The sequence below is a fragment of the Penicillium canariense genome, assembly GCF_028826845.1.
Source record: "Penicillium canariense strain IBT 26290 chromosome Unknown utg000004l_segment0_segment0, whole genome shotgun sequence".
Taxonomy (NCBI): domain Eukaryota; kingdom Fungi; phylum Ascomycota; class Eurotiomycetes; order Eurotiales; family Aspergillaceae; genus Penicillium; species Penicillium canariense.
Genome location: NW_026622731.1, coordinates 2,535,958 through 2,548,307, shown reverse-complemented (window position 1 = coordinate 2,548,307; position 12,350 = coordinate 2,535,958). Strand labels below are relative to the sequence as shown.

Below are 12,350 nucleotides of genomic sequence, written 5' to 3'. Positions count from 1 at the left end.
CCGGCTTCATTTCTTTTGGTTATGCGGACTCTACAAATACGCAGGACTGGATTCTCCCGTCGTACCAGCCGTCCAGTCCAAACATCGGGCAGCTTCTCCCGTCCGGCAGGAGAGCCACTGCCGGTCTACCCGAGGGATGCTTCCTCGTCTGGTGACAATCCACTAATGTGGCTACTGTCCGCTCATGCGGCTTGGCACGTTTTCTTTGGACTTTGTTTTTCTGGATCGTTGGAGAACGAGGATCTCGGAGAGCGTGCGCTGCTTATAAATTGCGCCGGGCCCCCTGGAGCGCTGCGACAGTGAGCCAGGACTATACAATGGCGATCTAATCCTCTGCTCCACTCGCACTTTTTTCTTTGAGCTTTCGACTATCCCTCGATATTCAAACTTTCCATTCTTCTCGGGATCACCTCTTTATCCCTCCCCCCATCCACTCCCCCCTCCCCCACTGCATCTGGATCTAGCTTGGTACAGAGAAGAGGAGCTGTGCATTTCTTTCCATCATGGTGTCGCAAACCGTCTTAACAACACCGCAGCATCCCGGGCGGACCCAGCGGGGCTCCGAGAGCGATAGCTCGTTGGATGAGATCGCGGAACAGAAGCAGAAGCTGTTCGTCGCAGCGCTGGGCAAGCATGGCAAGGATCTCAACGACTCCGCTTCGCCGAAGCGGTGGAAGAGCTTCTGGACTTCCTTCCGCTACCTCGCCAACCTGACGCCAAAGAAGGTGGACGACTTTATGGCGTCATACGTTATTTACAACCTTGACTGGTCCAATGAGCAGCAGATGACCGAGGTCTTGGGTCCCAATTACCAGGAGAAAGTTGGCGACTGCTTGAAGTCTTACTATGGAGTGCTCAACCACCTATGCGCACTGGGCGATGTCGAGAAAATGTATATTCCCCCTTTAATGAGCCGCAAGGCGAGCGTCCTGGAGAACCAGATCCTCTATGAGCGCTCAATTGCGCATGAGATTGGTCTGAGCGCCGGCGATAAGGTGCTAGATCTTGGCTGCGGGCGCGGGCGCGTCGCCGCCCACATGGCGCAGCACTCCGGCGCCCATGTTACCGGCCTCAACATTGATCCCAACCAGATCGCCCAGGCGAAGGCCTTCAACGAGGACCGCGGCCTGCAGAACAACTTCATCCAACAAGACTTTAACAGCCTTCCGCTGCCCTTCGCCGATGAGAGCTTTGATGCCTTCTACCAGATCCAAGCCCTGAGCCTGTGCAAGGACTTGCCTGCCCTCTTCCGCGAAGTCTTCCGCGTGGTCAAACCGGGCTCCAAGATCTCGCTTCTGGACTGGATCAGTCTCCCTGCCTACGAGCCGAAGAATGCCGAGCACGCCGAACTCATGCGACGCGTCAAGCCCTTGATCGGTGCTGTCGGCACTCCCACCCAGGAGAGCCTGGAGACGGCGCTCATCGAGTCCGGGTTCGAGATCATCAAGTCCGAGAATGCCAGCATCGACGGCCTGCAGGCCCCGCTGATTGACACTGTTGACCTATACTTCCGCACGCTGCGCCAGGTCATCCTCGCCCTGGTCAAGCTGCACGTGCTACCGCGCCACTTCAAGACTCTGATCAACCGCCTGTGCCTTGATGGCCAGGCCTTTGTCAAGATGGACAACATGCGCCTGGCCACGACGAGCTATAGCATCATCGCGCAGAAGCCCCGAGCATAAATTTTGCGGGGAAGGTGTGGTAGCCAGCCCCACCAAGAAACCCCCTTACCCGGCAAGTATTCTTCGTGCGACTGCCAAGGAGGACAATTGGCATGGCGTAGCCGTCGCGGTCTTTAATTGGCGACCGTGCGCTCTCCCGATATACAAACACAACCATCCGCGTTGTTGTTCACAATACATAGTATATAACGCATGCTGCATGGGCATTGAGTCGGACCGATCGAGCCCCTCTCCGACTCCGCCGCCGGCCTGCCTCTTCCGGATACAAATACCCTGTACAGTAATAAAAAAGCTTAGAGGCTTTGGGAGTTTTGGGTACCCTTTTGCGTTCGGGTTTCACACGACTTTATATTCTTCTTGATTTGAGGTTTGCGTGGCGGCAATATTGGAGTTTATGTTTTCTTCAGAGTCGATTTGAATGGATGTCTGTCTATATTCATCCTAGCATCCTTGCTACTTGAGCTTCTAGTTTCATAATGAATATCCGGATACTTTGAATTTATGTCTAGCATAGACCTGAGCGCTCACCGTATTGTGTGTGTGGTAAGTAGATCGAGCAGGGTTGGGAGGTATGTCGCGCTCACTAAACAAACCTCTTCTTCGGTCTAGCCTTTTCCCACAAGGACTTGGCTCCTAAACAAATACCCGCCTGACAATAGACCGCAAGCAACAGATAATAATATATTTCAAACCATACATGTGGAGAGTGGAGGTCAAAAGAAGGGGGAAAAAAAGGTCGTGCCCGGGATCGAACCGGGATTGCCAGAAAGTTCAATCAGAATCTGGAGTGATGAACCATTACACTACACAACCTTACATGACGTACGGAAAAGCTTTTGGCTTCAAGACGCAACCATTCTTGCAGCAACACACACTTTCCTTGGCCCCCCAATCAATCTCATTTCCCGCGTTTATCCATCCTTAATGAATGCTGTGGCGCGGGGGAAAAATGTTGAAGTCATGACTTTTACGATAACCTGATCTGTCCATTCCACGCGCTCTAGACCTCTCGCTGTAAGCATAGAGAAGTGGTAAGTAAGCTTTCTTTTCCTTTTTTCTTTGCAGCTGACCATAGGTCAATGATTTGCCCGTTTTGCCTTCGCCACTTCCGGACGTATACACCAGGATCTGACGCTGGAGATGGCCTGTGCAGTAGCGTGGCGCAACATAAATCGAGATGTAGCCCTAATTCTTGTCGTCCGATCCAGCCCACCCCTTGTTTCCAATGCTTCCATAGATGGAACTTTAGGGCACGGTGTGCAACATGTGGCGCGGCACGCTAGCCCTCTTTAGGAGATTTGGATACATCCCCGAACTGACGAGACCGCCCTTTCTTTCCATTCGCCTTGAACACTCTTATTCACGTTGAAGGAGAATCCTCGGCAGCGAAATCTACGACGCAGGACCCAGTTCGCTACAATCGCTCCAATCCCCCCGCTGACCCTGAACGTTTCGTCTCCTACGCACCATAAGTCCCGCGGGGTACATTGTTAAATCACCCGGCCACCCCGCCTTTCCTACACAACCCCTCGGTCGATATCCATGTCCCCTCAACCTTCCTCCGTGACGGCCTTGTCCGCCCCCGGCAAAGTCCTGCTGACCGGTGGCTACCTTGTTCTCGACCGGGCCTACACGGGCACTGTTTTCGCTCTCGATGCGCGCATTCATGTTGTCGTCCAGCAGTTGAGGAGGGGTCACCGACGAGGGCCGTCGGGGTCAAGTGCGGATGCAAAGGCCGCCGTACCTGGCGCAGATGCACAGGCGAGCCGGTCTGAGGGTGAGGAGCAGGAGGCCGAAGACACTATTGTCGTGCGGTCGCCGCAATTTGTGGATGCGATTTGGGAGTATGGCGTGCAGCGGTGCGAGAATGGTGGGGGTGTGAAAGCAGTTCAGAAGAGCAGTGGGTATGTGAGCCCCACTCTTGCTATACTTATTTTCCACTGCAATGTGACCGAGGCTAATCTGGACATGCCAATAGACCGCGAAATCCTTTCGTCGAGACCTCGCTGAGCTACGCATTGACCTACATCAGCTACGTCGCCGACTCCAAAGACTTTGGGTCCATGTCAGTCACCATCCTGGCTGATAATGATTACTATTCCGAGACTGCTACCTCGAAGGGCCCTGCCTCGCATGCTCGTGGGGGACGCTTCGTCAATTTCGGCGTTCCCCTTCAAGATGCCCACAAGACGGGATTGGGTTCGTCGGCTGCCCTTGTGACGGCTCTTGTCTCGGCACTGGTGATCCATCGCACTATGCAGGCAGATGATCTCGGCGCCGGACGCGACAAGCTGCACAATCTGGCCCAAGCTGCCCACTGTGCGGCGCAGGGCAAGGTTGGATCGGGATTCGACGTGGCAGCTGCTGTGTACGGATCATGCCTCTACAAACGGTTCTCGCCCGCGATTCTGGAATCCCTCGGCGACGTGGGCACCGCTAAGTTTGACGAGCGATTGTTTGCGATCGTCGAGGACGTCGACCCCGAGCACCCCTGGGACACCGAGTGCGTGGACTTCGGCATGCAGCTCCCGCGTGGGATGCAGATGGTCCTGTGCGACGTTGAATGTGGCTCCCAAACGCCTTCAATGGTGAAGAAGGTGCTGGAGTGGAGAAAGAACAATCCCAAAGAGGCTGATGTCTTGTGGGCCAGCCTCCAGAACAACAACGAGCGTCTGCGACAAGAACTTAAGCGCCTTGCACAGCACCCGGATGCCAATGCCGATGGCGAGTTCTCTGAAATCGCGACCTTTATTCAGCGCACGCGGCATCTCATTCGTACCATGACTCGCAGGACGGGTGTCCCCATCGAGCCGAGCGTGCAGACCGAACTGCTGGACAGTCTGACTGAAATCAACGGTGTCATTGGAGGTGTGGTGCCCGGTGCCGGTGGCTACGATGCCATTGTTCTGCTGATCCGCGATGACCCCACGGTGATTCCTCGACTCAACGAGCGTTTCGAGAACTATCAGAGTGCCGTCGAAGACGACTTCGGCGGCAAGATCGGCAACGTGCGGCTGCTGGGTGTGCGGCACGGGTCCGAGGGTGTGAAGAATGAAGTGCTAGACCAGTACGCCGGTTGGGTCTAGATCCAGGATTTCCTTATTCCGTCCTCAAGACGAGGAGGCAACCCCTGCACGCCCTGCCTCGCCACGCTCGCGACCGACAGCGTGCCATGAGCCACCGGCCAGTTACCTGTCAGACCAGGACTGGGCTCCTCGGGTCCGTCGACGAACAAACTGCACGAATCACGGCCTGTCTACTGTTGAAACATACGCAGCCCTGACTCGGATGCTCACATCCTTCCATGCGCCCCATCTGTACCTCTGCCTGCATTTATCTCTCTGTATCGATTACCTGCGGCCTCCCGCCGCATATCCAGTATCAGTGCTCGCTATCCCAAGGTCATTTAATCATTTCCAGGGTTCTTTTGAGCACCCTCTCACTGTGTGCAACCGTAGTTTGTTTGTCGGGCGTTTCGGTTTGGCCTAGATGAGGTGGGACTCGTTGGGGATTGCACGGGGAGGAGGCGGAGGTATGATCCAAGGATCGGATCATCGATGTGTTGGGCACAAATTTTACAAAGGGCCATACTATTTCTAGCATTTGATAGAGTAGTTGCGCTATTCGTATGACAGGAAATCTTCGATTTGCATACCCGCGCGATGCACCGAGCCAGCGTAGACTTGTATAGTGTCTGTGTTACACTTGCTCTAGCAGTGGTAGTTTTTCGCCGTCACTTCTAGTTCGATACTGTAGTTATACGGTTGAGTCGTTGATGCAGTGACGCTAACTTAATGTCGCTTTGAGTAGTTCAGGCTGGGCCGAGAATGCAAACAAATTCTATTTTCCCTTGGCCTCTCGGCAGCTTTAATGCTTTCCCCGGATCTTCCTTATCTTTTGCCCTTGTCTTCATCCAACGGCTCAGCCTGCTTTTGGAGTCGACCTGGCTCTTGTAATATCGCTAATTCTCGCTAATTACCGACAATCTCGGGGTGCGGCAATTTCGCGCTGGCTTGCCTTTTTCAGTGTCACGAAAGTTGCGTGCGGGCTTTGGCTTTGTCTGCCGATCCCCTTCCTCTTCCCTCAACCCCAACGCATCTCGTCTTTTGCGCAGCCCTCCCCGGTCGCCTAGTGGATTATCTTTGCCTTCGTTTATGCACCTTGTGTCCCGTTATCCTGCTGTACAGTATCGCTTTGTTGGGCGCCATTTCACTAGCGAGCAAGACTATTGCGCCTCCCGCTAAGGGTCGACTCCTCACGTCTGGACCGATCGACCGTCTCCTGCTTCTCTCTCCTCTTCCCACCTCCCCCAATTATCTCACCTTTCATCCCCGTTGCGCCCATCTTTCCCGTCCCCGGGAAAGCCAATTGTAACTTGTCGGGGCCATCAGCATCATGTCTGCCACCGACCACCCGGCGTCCGGGGTGTCCGAGCCCAGCGACCAGCACGAGATGGGGGCCGCCATGACTTCTCCGCAGCAGAGCTCCCATGCCGAGCCCACCACGACAGAATCCCTCTCTGCCCCAGCAAACCCGGATGCCGCCGCAGATGCCCCTGCATCGGATGTGTCCGCAAATCCTTCACAGGCCCTGCCAGGCGAAGATGCGGCCATCGCGACCCAGCACCCCGCAACCGGTGGCGAAGTCGCCCCCGTGACAGCAACGACTAGCACCACGGCCACACCAACGAACGACACCGCCAACGCCGTCACGCAGCCCCAGAACCCGGACGCATCGTTGTTGGCGACGGATGAACCTAAGTCTGGCGCTGAGCTTTCGGTCGAGCAGTCGGAGGATATGTCGGGGAAGGAGGTTGAAGATGCAGGCCCGTCGCTGGTGATCACGCTGCTGCTGACGACGGGGTCGCGGCACCCGTTCACCATCGATGCTAAGTATTTGCGGAAACAATCAGTCAATGTAGAGAACAACGACCCCTTTGCAATGAGCGTCTACACGCTGAAGGAATTGATTTGGCGAGAATGGCGATCTGGTGAGTCAACCAAGCCTGGGACGACATCCTAGTGGCTTCTACAATTTGAAATCTCATGTTGACTGTTGTGGTAGATTGGGAAACCCGTCCGTCGTCGCCGAGCTCTATCCGCTTGATTTCCTTTGGAAAACTCTTAGATGACAAATCGCCTCTGTCTGGTATGTTCTGCTGGTCATGGGGTGACACCGAATGCCAGATGTGCTAACTCTGACATCCCAACAGACTCAAGATTCAGCGCAGACCACCCCAATGTCGTACATATGACCGTCAAGCCGCAAGAGGTGGTAGATGAGGAAGATGCCAAGGGCGCGAAGTCGCAGTTCGGCCGGGAGCGTGATGCTAACGAGCGCAGTCCCGGATGCCGCTGCGTGATCCTATAGACGTCAGATCTGGCATCTTCAGGCCGTGGCGGAGAGCATTATACACCTGCTCGATCTTGAGAGCCGATTTTTTCTTAAAGAAAAAGCAAATTTGGATCTTCCGTTGCACGTCACCTTTCCGAGCCCGCTTCCACAACTGCCACCACCCAGCATCGTGGCATCTCGACTTACTCTGCCTGGACGCAGGATCAACGTACCGGCACAGTCCTCCACGGCCCCTCTTTGCGCTCCGGAAGCGGCGTTTGGACAATTATTTTTAATTTTGAGATCTCATCATACTGATATTGATATCACGACGGCTTTTATGTCTCTCTGCCTTGTTCGCGCCTCCGGTCCGCTTTTCTCGAGCCGTGCATCACCTTTGTACATGGGACATGACCCGATCCGATCCGATCTGATCCACCTCGTGCCTCGCCTCGCCTGACGGCTCTTTGACCGTGGTCTGTCTAATTGCTTCTACGGCTTGCTGCATTTATGCCTCCACATCACCCCTGTTCTTTTCTTTGACCTTCACCTCCACCTTGACCTGGCTTCTCCTCTGTCCCACTCTCCGCTTCGACACTCCCTGTCCTTTCTATCTACCTCTCGATCTATATACCCATCATCCGGTCCACTTTCTTCTCAATCTACTTGCCACCTACTTCCTCCTACCTCTTATGTCCATTTATTGTATGGCTTGTCTTGGGAGTTGTGTATTCCCTTGCCTTCTCTCTCATTCTTGGTCTGTTTTGGTTCTTGGCTTTTCGTCGTTTTCCCTCTCTCTCGTACTGTACATGTTTCCAGCACTGGTACATAGTTAATGACTTGCGAGATCGCTTTTGAGTGATATGTCTTATCGATTTGCACCGTCGAAATGGCCGAATTTGTCTTATTGGAGAGGGACATATACAGAGTGTACATGTGTAGATCGGATTGGAATAATAGATTGGATTAGCCGCACCGTGCTTCTCGTCTGGCCACACACAAAGCAGCGCAGGTGGACGCACGGTGTTTCTGTTCCGGGAATCTATCTCTCTATCATGGACATCAGATGGAAAGGGACGTAGGCAAAGCGGGAAGGTGACTAATGGAACATGACGAGCGGGGGAAGAAGTCATCCAGCGAGGAAACGAAACGTAAGAGACAATTGGTCAAAGCCTGAGTTCCTTAAAAGTCCATCTTGAGCCTCTTCTCCATCTCGTCATGGAACGAGGGCGGTTCCCGGAGCTCATCGCCTGTAAAGTAAAGTGAAAATATTAGGTTAGCGAGACATGTCATGTTACCCAGACCCATTGGCCGAAGCAAAAGCAACCCCAGAAAAGAGCAAGTCGCTTACCCTGGAATACATCCTCCCATCCAATCTCTGTATCCCGCCCCCCAAGGACGAGGATATCCTCATGCACATTGCCGCCCTTCAGACCACCCAGCACAGCCGGCCGGAACGTACCGTCCCGCACGATCTTCAGCTCCATTCCGCGGCGCACGGGCTCGGCAATTCCGTACGCCCGGCGCAGGGATTCCATCTTCATTGAGTCTTGGGTTGCGCGCCACGCCAGCAGGCGGGCCTCCAGCGGGTGTGACGAGGCGGGGATATCGGCCGCGGACGGGTGGTTGGTTGACGAGGCCGTTGCGGAGGCGGGGAGGGTGAGCTTGTTGCGGAGAGTATCGGGGAGGCCGGGGGCTGAGGGGGCGCCCTTTGAGGGGCGGGCTATGGTGTGTGTGATCTGTTGGCGGGTGGAGGTGTTGGTGGTTGAGGTGCGGTTGCCGCTGGGGGGTGCGATGCGGAGGGACTGGTGGTGAGAGTGGTCAGCTTTTTGATGGAAGAGCCAAGGGTTCAAGAGTGATGGGGGTGGGATGAGGCATGCGGAGCTTGTATTCTCCTAGGGTTGGCATCGATGAGAGTTCATGAGATCATGAGAGTGCTCGTGGATGGGCTCGAAGATGGCTTGACAGGTGGGTGAGGTCCAGGACCGTAGCTTAATAACGCACCATTATGACAGATGTGAAGGTAATTCACAGGATTCTTGAGCTCGGATGGCAATGGATAAGAAGATCTTGCAAGGTTGACAGAGCAGGCAAGGAGGAAAACGAAGATGCAAGAAGGTATGAAGACGATGACCAAAATGCGGAGGACGACAGTGCCAGGCAGAGAGCACCAGCGCGTCCAGCTCCTCCGGCCGCCAGTAAGGGCCAACAGCGCAACTTGCTCTCCTTGGTCACGTGTAGACTCAATTCTAATCCGCAATTTGGACTCCAACATCCAGAGGGAACTACCCTCCACACTTCTAAAAACAACCCGCGCCAATGCCCCAATTAATCTCGCCCCTGGCTCTCCGGGCCCTCCGGACCCTTGTCCACCGTCCTGCCACAACACCAACCCCTCTCCGCACCCTCACAACCTCCACAACCAGCGTCTTCTCCCGCCGCGCAACTGCAGCCGCAACCCCGGTGACCAGCCGCGTCGCCTTCACACCCGTCTTCCGCTCCCAGTCCGCCCTCACCCTCTTCACTCGCAAATTCTCTAGCTCCCCCATCATCCGCGCAACCTACAACCAAGTGCGGCGCGGGTGCCGCAGTGGGCAGCGCGCGCGCCGCGGCCGCTCCCCAGCGCTGAAGGACCACCCCTCGCTGAAGGGCGTGTGCGTGAAGACGGGTATTACGAAACCCAAGAAGCCCAATTCCGGTGAGCGGAAGGTAGCAAGAGTGCGGTTGAGTTCGGGCAAGGTTGTCAGTGCAATTATCCCCGGCGAGGGCCATAATATCCAGCAGCACAGTGTTGTGCAGGTTCGCGGCGGCAGAGCCCAGGATTGTCCTGGTGTGAAGTACCACTTGGTTCGTGGTGCCATGGATTTGGTAGGTTTTCGATAGTTCCCCCGGGGAAAAGGCCGTTCTTGCATTGGATTGAAGCTGACTTGGAGTAGGGTGGTGTTGGAAGCCGTGTGAGCAGCCGATCGAAGTACGGTACTAAGAAGCCTAAGAGCAACTAAGAGGATGGAGTTGTATGGAGAGAGTATGCCATGGGAGGGTTGGAGAGCGGTGTATGGCGATTTCGAGTTTGTTTAAACTCGATCCTACAATCTAGGCTGGACTATGCCGGCTCAGCGCAGCAGCACTGTCTCCTTTTTCTTTTTCTGCAACATTGTTTTTGTGTAAGAGCCCACATTGTTATATATTGAATTGCATGTACTATTATGAAGTGAATTGGTTGTTTTATCCTTGTCTGGCACTCTGCTGGACTTCTCCTATAGGTATTCTTAACTATGCCACAACCTCCACATTGCGGAAAAAGGGAGTCGAGTGAACTAGACCTCAATATCTGAATAAGAAAGCCAGTGTTTGTATTTTTCTAGACACAAGTGTATATCAAATGTAGAGGAAAACAGCATAATAAAACCGTTGCTCATCCTCTGGGAATCTTCTTGTACTCCAGTGACCCATGCAACCAACTTCAGAAATGTTGAAAATGTCGAAAAAAGGAAAAATCAAATACAAAGGACGAAAGCGCTGCGAAAAATTCGGATAATAACACATGGCAGCTATCAAAACTCCAAAAGCTGCGACGCAAGGGAAGATAAAACCAGGATAAGGAACCAATAGAGCTGCGACTTCCAGTCTCAGCACACGTCATTGTAGTTGGAAAGGGTTGGGTTATCTTTTCCACCAGAAAAAGAAAACTCATAGCATTCGCTGCAGATGGCGGGACGAAATCGCATGTTTTATGCTCTTCCTTTCTTATCGCTCGCCGAGCGGAACTTGTAGGTGCCACGGCACACGTTGACAAAGTCAACTAGGCAGTCGATCGCTAGGCGTAGCCGCTGCATGACCCACATCCGCGCATGCTGGCTAGCTAGCAGGACCATTGCGCCGAACAGAAGCAGGGCAACGACATAGCGACCGAGCGCAAGAAGTCAATCTTCCTTGTCCCAGCCATCCGGCTTTTGCAGGTCGTTCACCTTGAACCACCGGTTGGTGCCTGTGATAATGACTTTAGTAAAGGGGTTTGCTGAATGATCCAGATGCCTTGCAACTTACAAGAATAGCCCTTCCAGTCAAAGTTCTCTTCGGGCTTGCAATGGCAGCGCAGGTCTAGCCTTGTCTGCTCATCGCTCGGGCAGTGGGTGAAGGGCACGTGGTAGTAGGCGATCTCGTTGAAGAAATGGATTTGCTCTTTCTTGAGCATGGTGGCAGCGGCGATGGAGTGGACGGGCGCATCGCCCCATCGCTCGTAGAAGAAGCCACCATCCTGGTCCAGGGAGGAGAAGTAGTCGATGTACGACTTGGATCGCAGCCACTCTAAGCTGCCGATCTCAAAGTTGGACCACTGCCGATTGGAAGTTAGTTTCTCGGGGCTTCCAAGTTCGGATCAATCAGGGTCACATACGAAGTGGCACTTGTTGTAGGTCTCACCGCCGTCCTCACTGATAAACTCCATGGCATTGCCACTCGGGATGTGCTCGGGATGGCTCTTCAAGAACTTCTTCACACTGTCCCACAATGTGGGAATAGTCTCGTAGTATTCGTACAGACTAATCACGAAACTGTACTTCTTGTTGTTCTCCTTCATGAAGCGGAACGGGTCGTGGCCGATGTCACAGAAGAGCTCGATGCTCGGTTCCACGCGCCAGTAGTACTCATAGTTCATCATCAGCGGGTGGCGGAAGAAGAAGCCCGACTCGTAGCGGCACATGTGGCGATAGCTCTCCGAGTCACCATAGATGATCTTCTTGCGACCCATCTCCTCTCGCGCCTCCCTCGCCTTGTCCTGGTCAATCCACTCCGGATAGGACCAGTGTTCCTCCGGGATCTTGCCATAATGCGTAGTGCCGGAGACGAGCGAAGTGGTGAGCTTCTTGAAGTCATCGCTAAATTCCTTGTCGTTCAGGAAGACCCAGTCATAGTTGTAGTTGCGGTTGAAGCGGTCCTCCACGGTCCGGATGGACTTGGCGATATCCCAGATGTCGGAGTTGCGGGCGAGGGTGACAAAGGTGGCATTCACCCGCTCGCTGCTGTTGGTACCAAAATTTTGTGGCTGGTGCGACTTGAAATCTTCATATGAGGGATCGGGGCGAGGAAATGAGGCGCTGCTGGGGAGGTGGAAGGAGGATCGCGAGATGAGGTAGAAGAAGCTCAATCCCTGAGGCCATGGTTAGCGAGGCCACCGCGACTTGCAAGGCTCCGGCTTCATTTGAAGCGCTGATGGGGGAACCACCCAACTTACCACGACAGCGAACACCAGATACTGGGCATACCGCGCGGATATCGACATTGTGGGGGATGAGGGTGGAAGGCGCCCGGGGAAGCAGGCAGGCGTAACGTGCG

General features: G+C 54.2%; 6 protein-coding genes across 6 annotated transcripts; 4 read left to right on the top strand and 2 right to left on the bottom strand.

Moving 5' to 3' along the window:
• Positions 1–503: 503 nt before the first annotated feature.
• On the top strand, positions 504–1,682 carry N7482_007236 (class I SAM-dependent methyltransferase; the record flags this gene model as incomplete). The annotated part of the gene is made up of 1 exon (XM_056689361.1): positions 504–1,682. One exon carries the CDS (start codon positions 504–506, stop codon positions 1,680–1,682), a length of 1,179 nt encoding a protein of 392 aa, XP_056541790.1.
• Positions 1,683–3,224: 1,542 nt separating this feature from the next.
• On the top strand, positions 3,225–4,768 carry erg8 (phosphomevalonate kinase; the record flags this gene model as incomplete). Its single annotated transcript, XM_056689360.1, has 2 exons — positions 3,225–3,586; positions 3,661–4,768. 2 exons carry the CDS (start codon positions 3,225–3,227, stop codon positions 4,766–4,768), a joined length of 1,470 nt encoding a protein of 489 aa, XP_056541789.1.
• Positions 4,769–6,077: 1,309 nt separating this feature from the next.
• Positions 6,078–7,052, top strand: N7482_007234 (uncharacterized protein; the record flags this gene model as incomplete). Its single annotated transcript, XM_056689359.1, has 3 exons — positions 6,078–6,672; positions 6,747–6,830; positions 6,895–7,052. 3 exons carry the CDS (start codon positions 6,078–6,080, stop codon positions 7,050–7,052), a joined length of 837 nt encoding a protein of 278 aa, XP_056541788.1.
• A 1,146-nt stretch (positions 7,053–8,198) lies between these two features.
• On the bottom strand, positions 8,199–9,023 carry N7482_007233 (proteasome maturation protein; the record flags this gene model as incomplete). The annotated part of the gene is made up of 3 exons (XM_056689358.1): positions 8,199–8,266; positions 8,368–8,821; positions 9,021–9,023. 3 exons carry the CDS (start codon positions 9,021–9,023, stop codon positions 8,199–8,201), a joined length of 525 nt encoding a protein of 174 aa, XP_056541787.1.
• A 312-nt stretch (positions 9,024–9,335) lies between these two features.
• On the top strand, positions 9,336–10,018 carry N7482_007232 (mitochondrial 37S ribosomal protein uS12m; the record flags this gene model as incomplete). Its single annotated transcript, XM_056689357.1, has 2 exons — positions 9,336–9,884; positions 9,953–10,018. 2 exons carry the CDS (start codon positions 9,336–9,338, stop codon positions 10,016–10,018), a joined length of 615 nt encoding a protein of 204 aa, XP_056541786.1.
• Positions 10,019–10,939: 921 nt separating this feature from the next.
• Positions 10,940–12,297, bottom strand: N7482_007231 (glycosyltransferase family 15 protein; the record flags this gene model as incomplete). The annotated part of the gene is made up of 4 exons (XM_056689356.1): positions 10,940–11,004; positions 11,064–11,352; positions 11,413–12,165; positions 12,250–12,297. The coding sequence occupies 4 exons, from the start codon at positions 12,295–12,297 to the stop codon at positions 10,940–10,942; spliced, it is 1,155 nt and encodes a 384-aa protein (XP_056541785.1).
• Between the last annotated feature and the right edge of the window lie 53 nt (positions 12,298–12,350).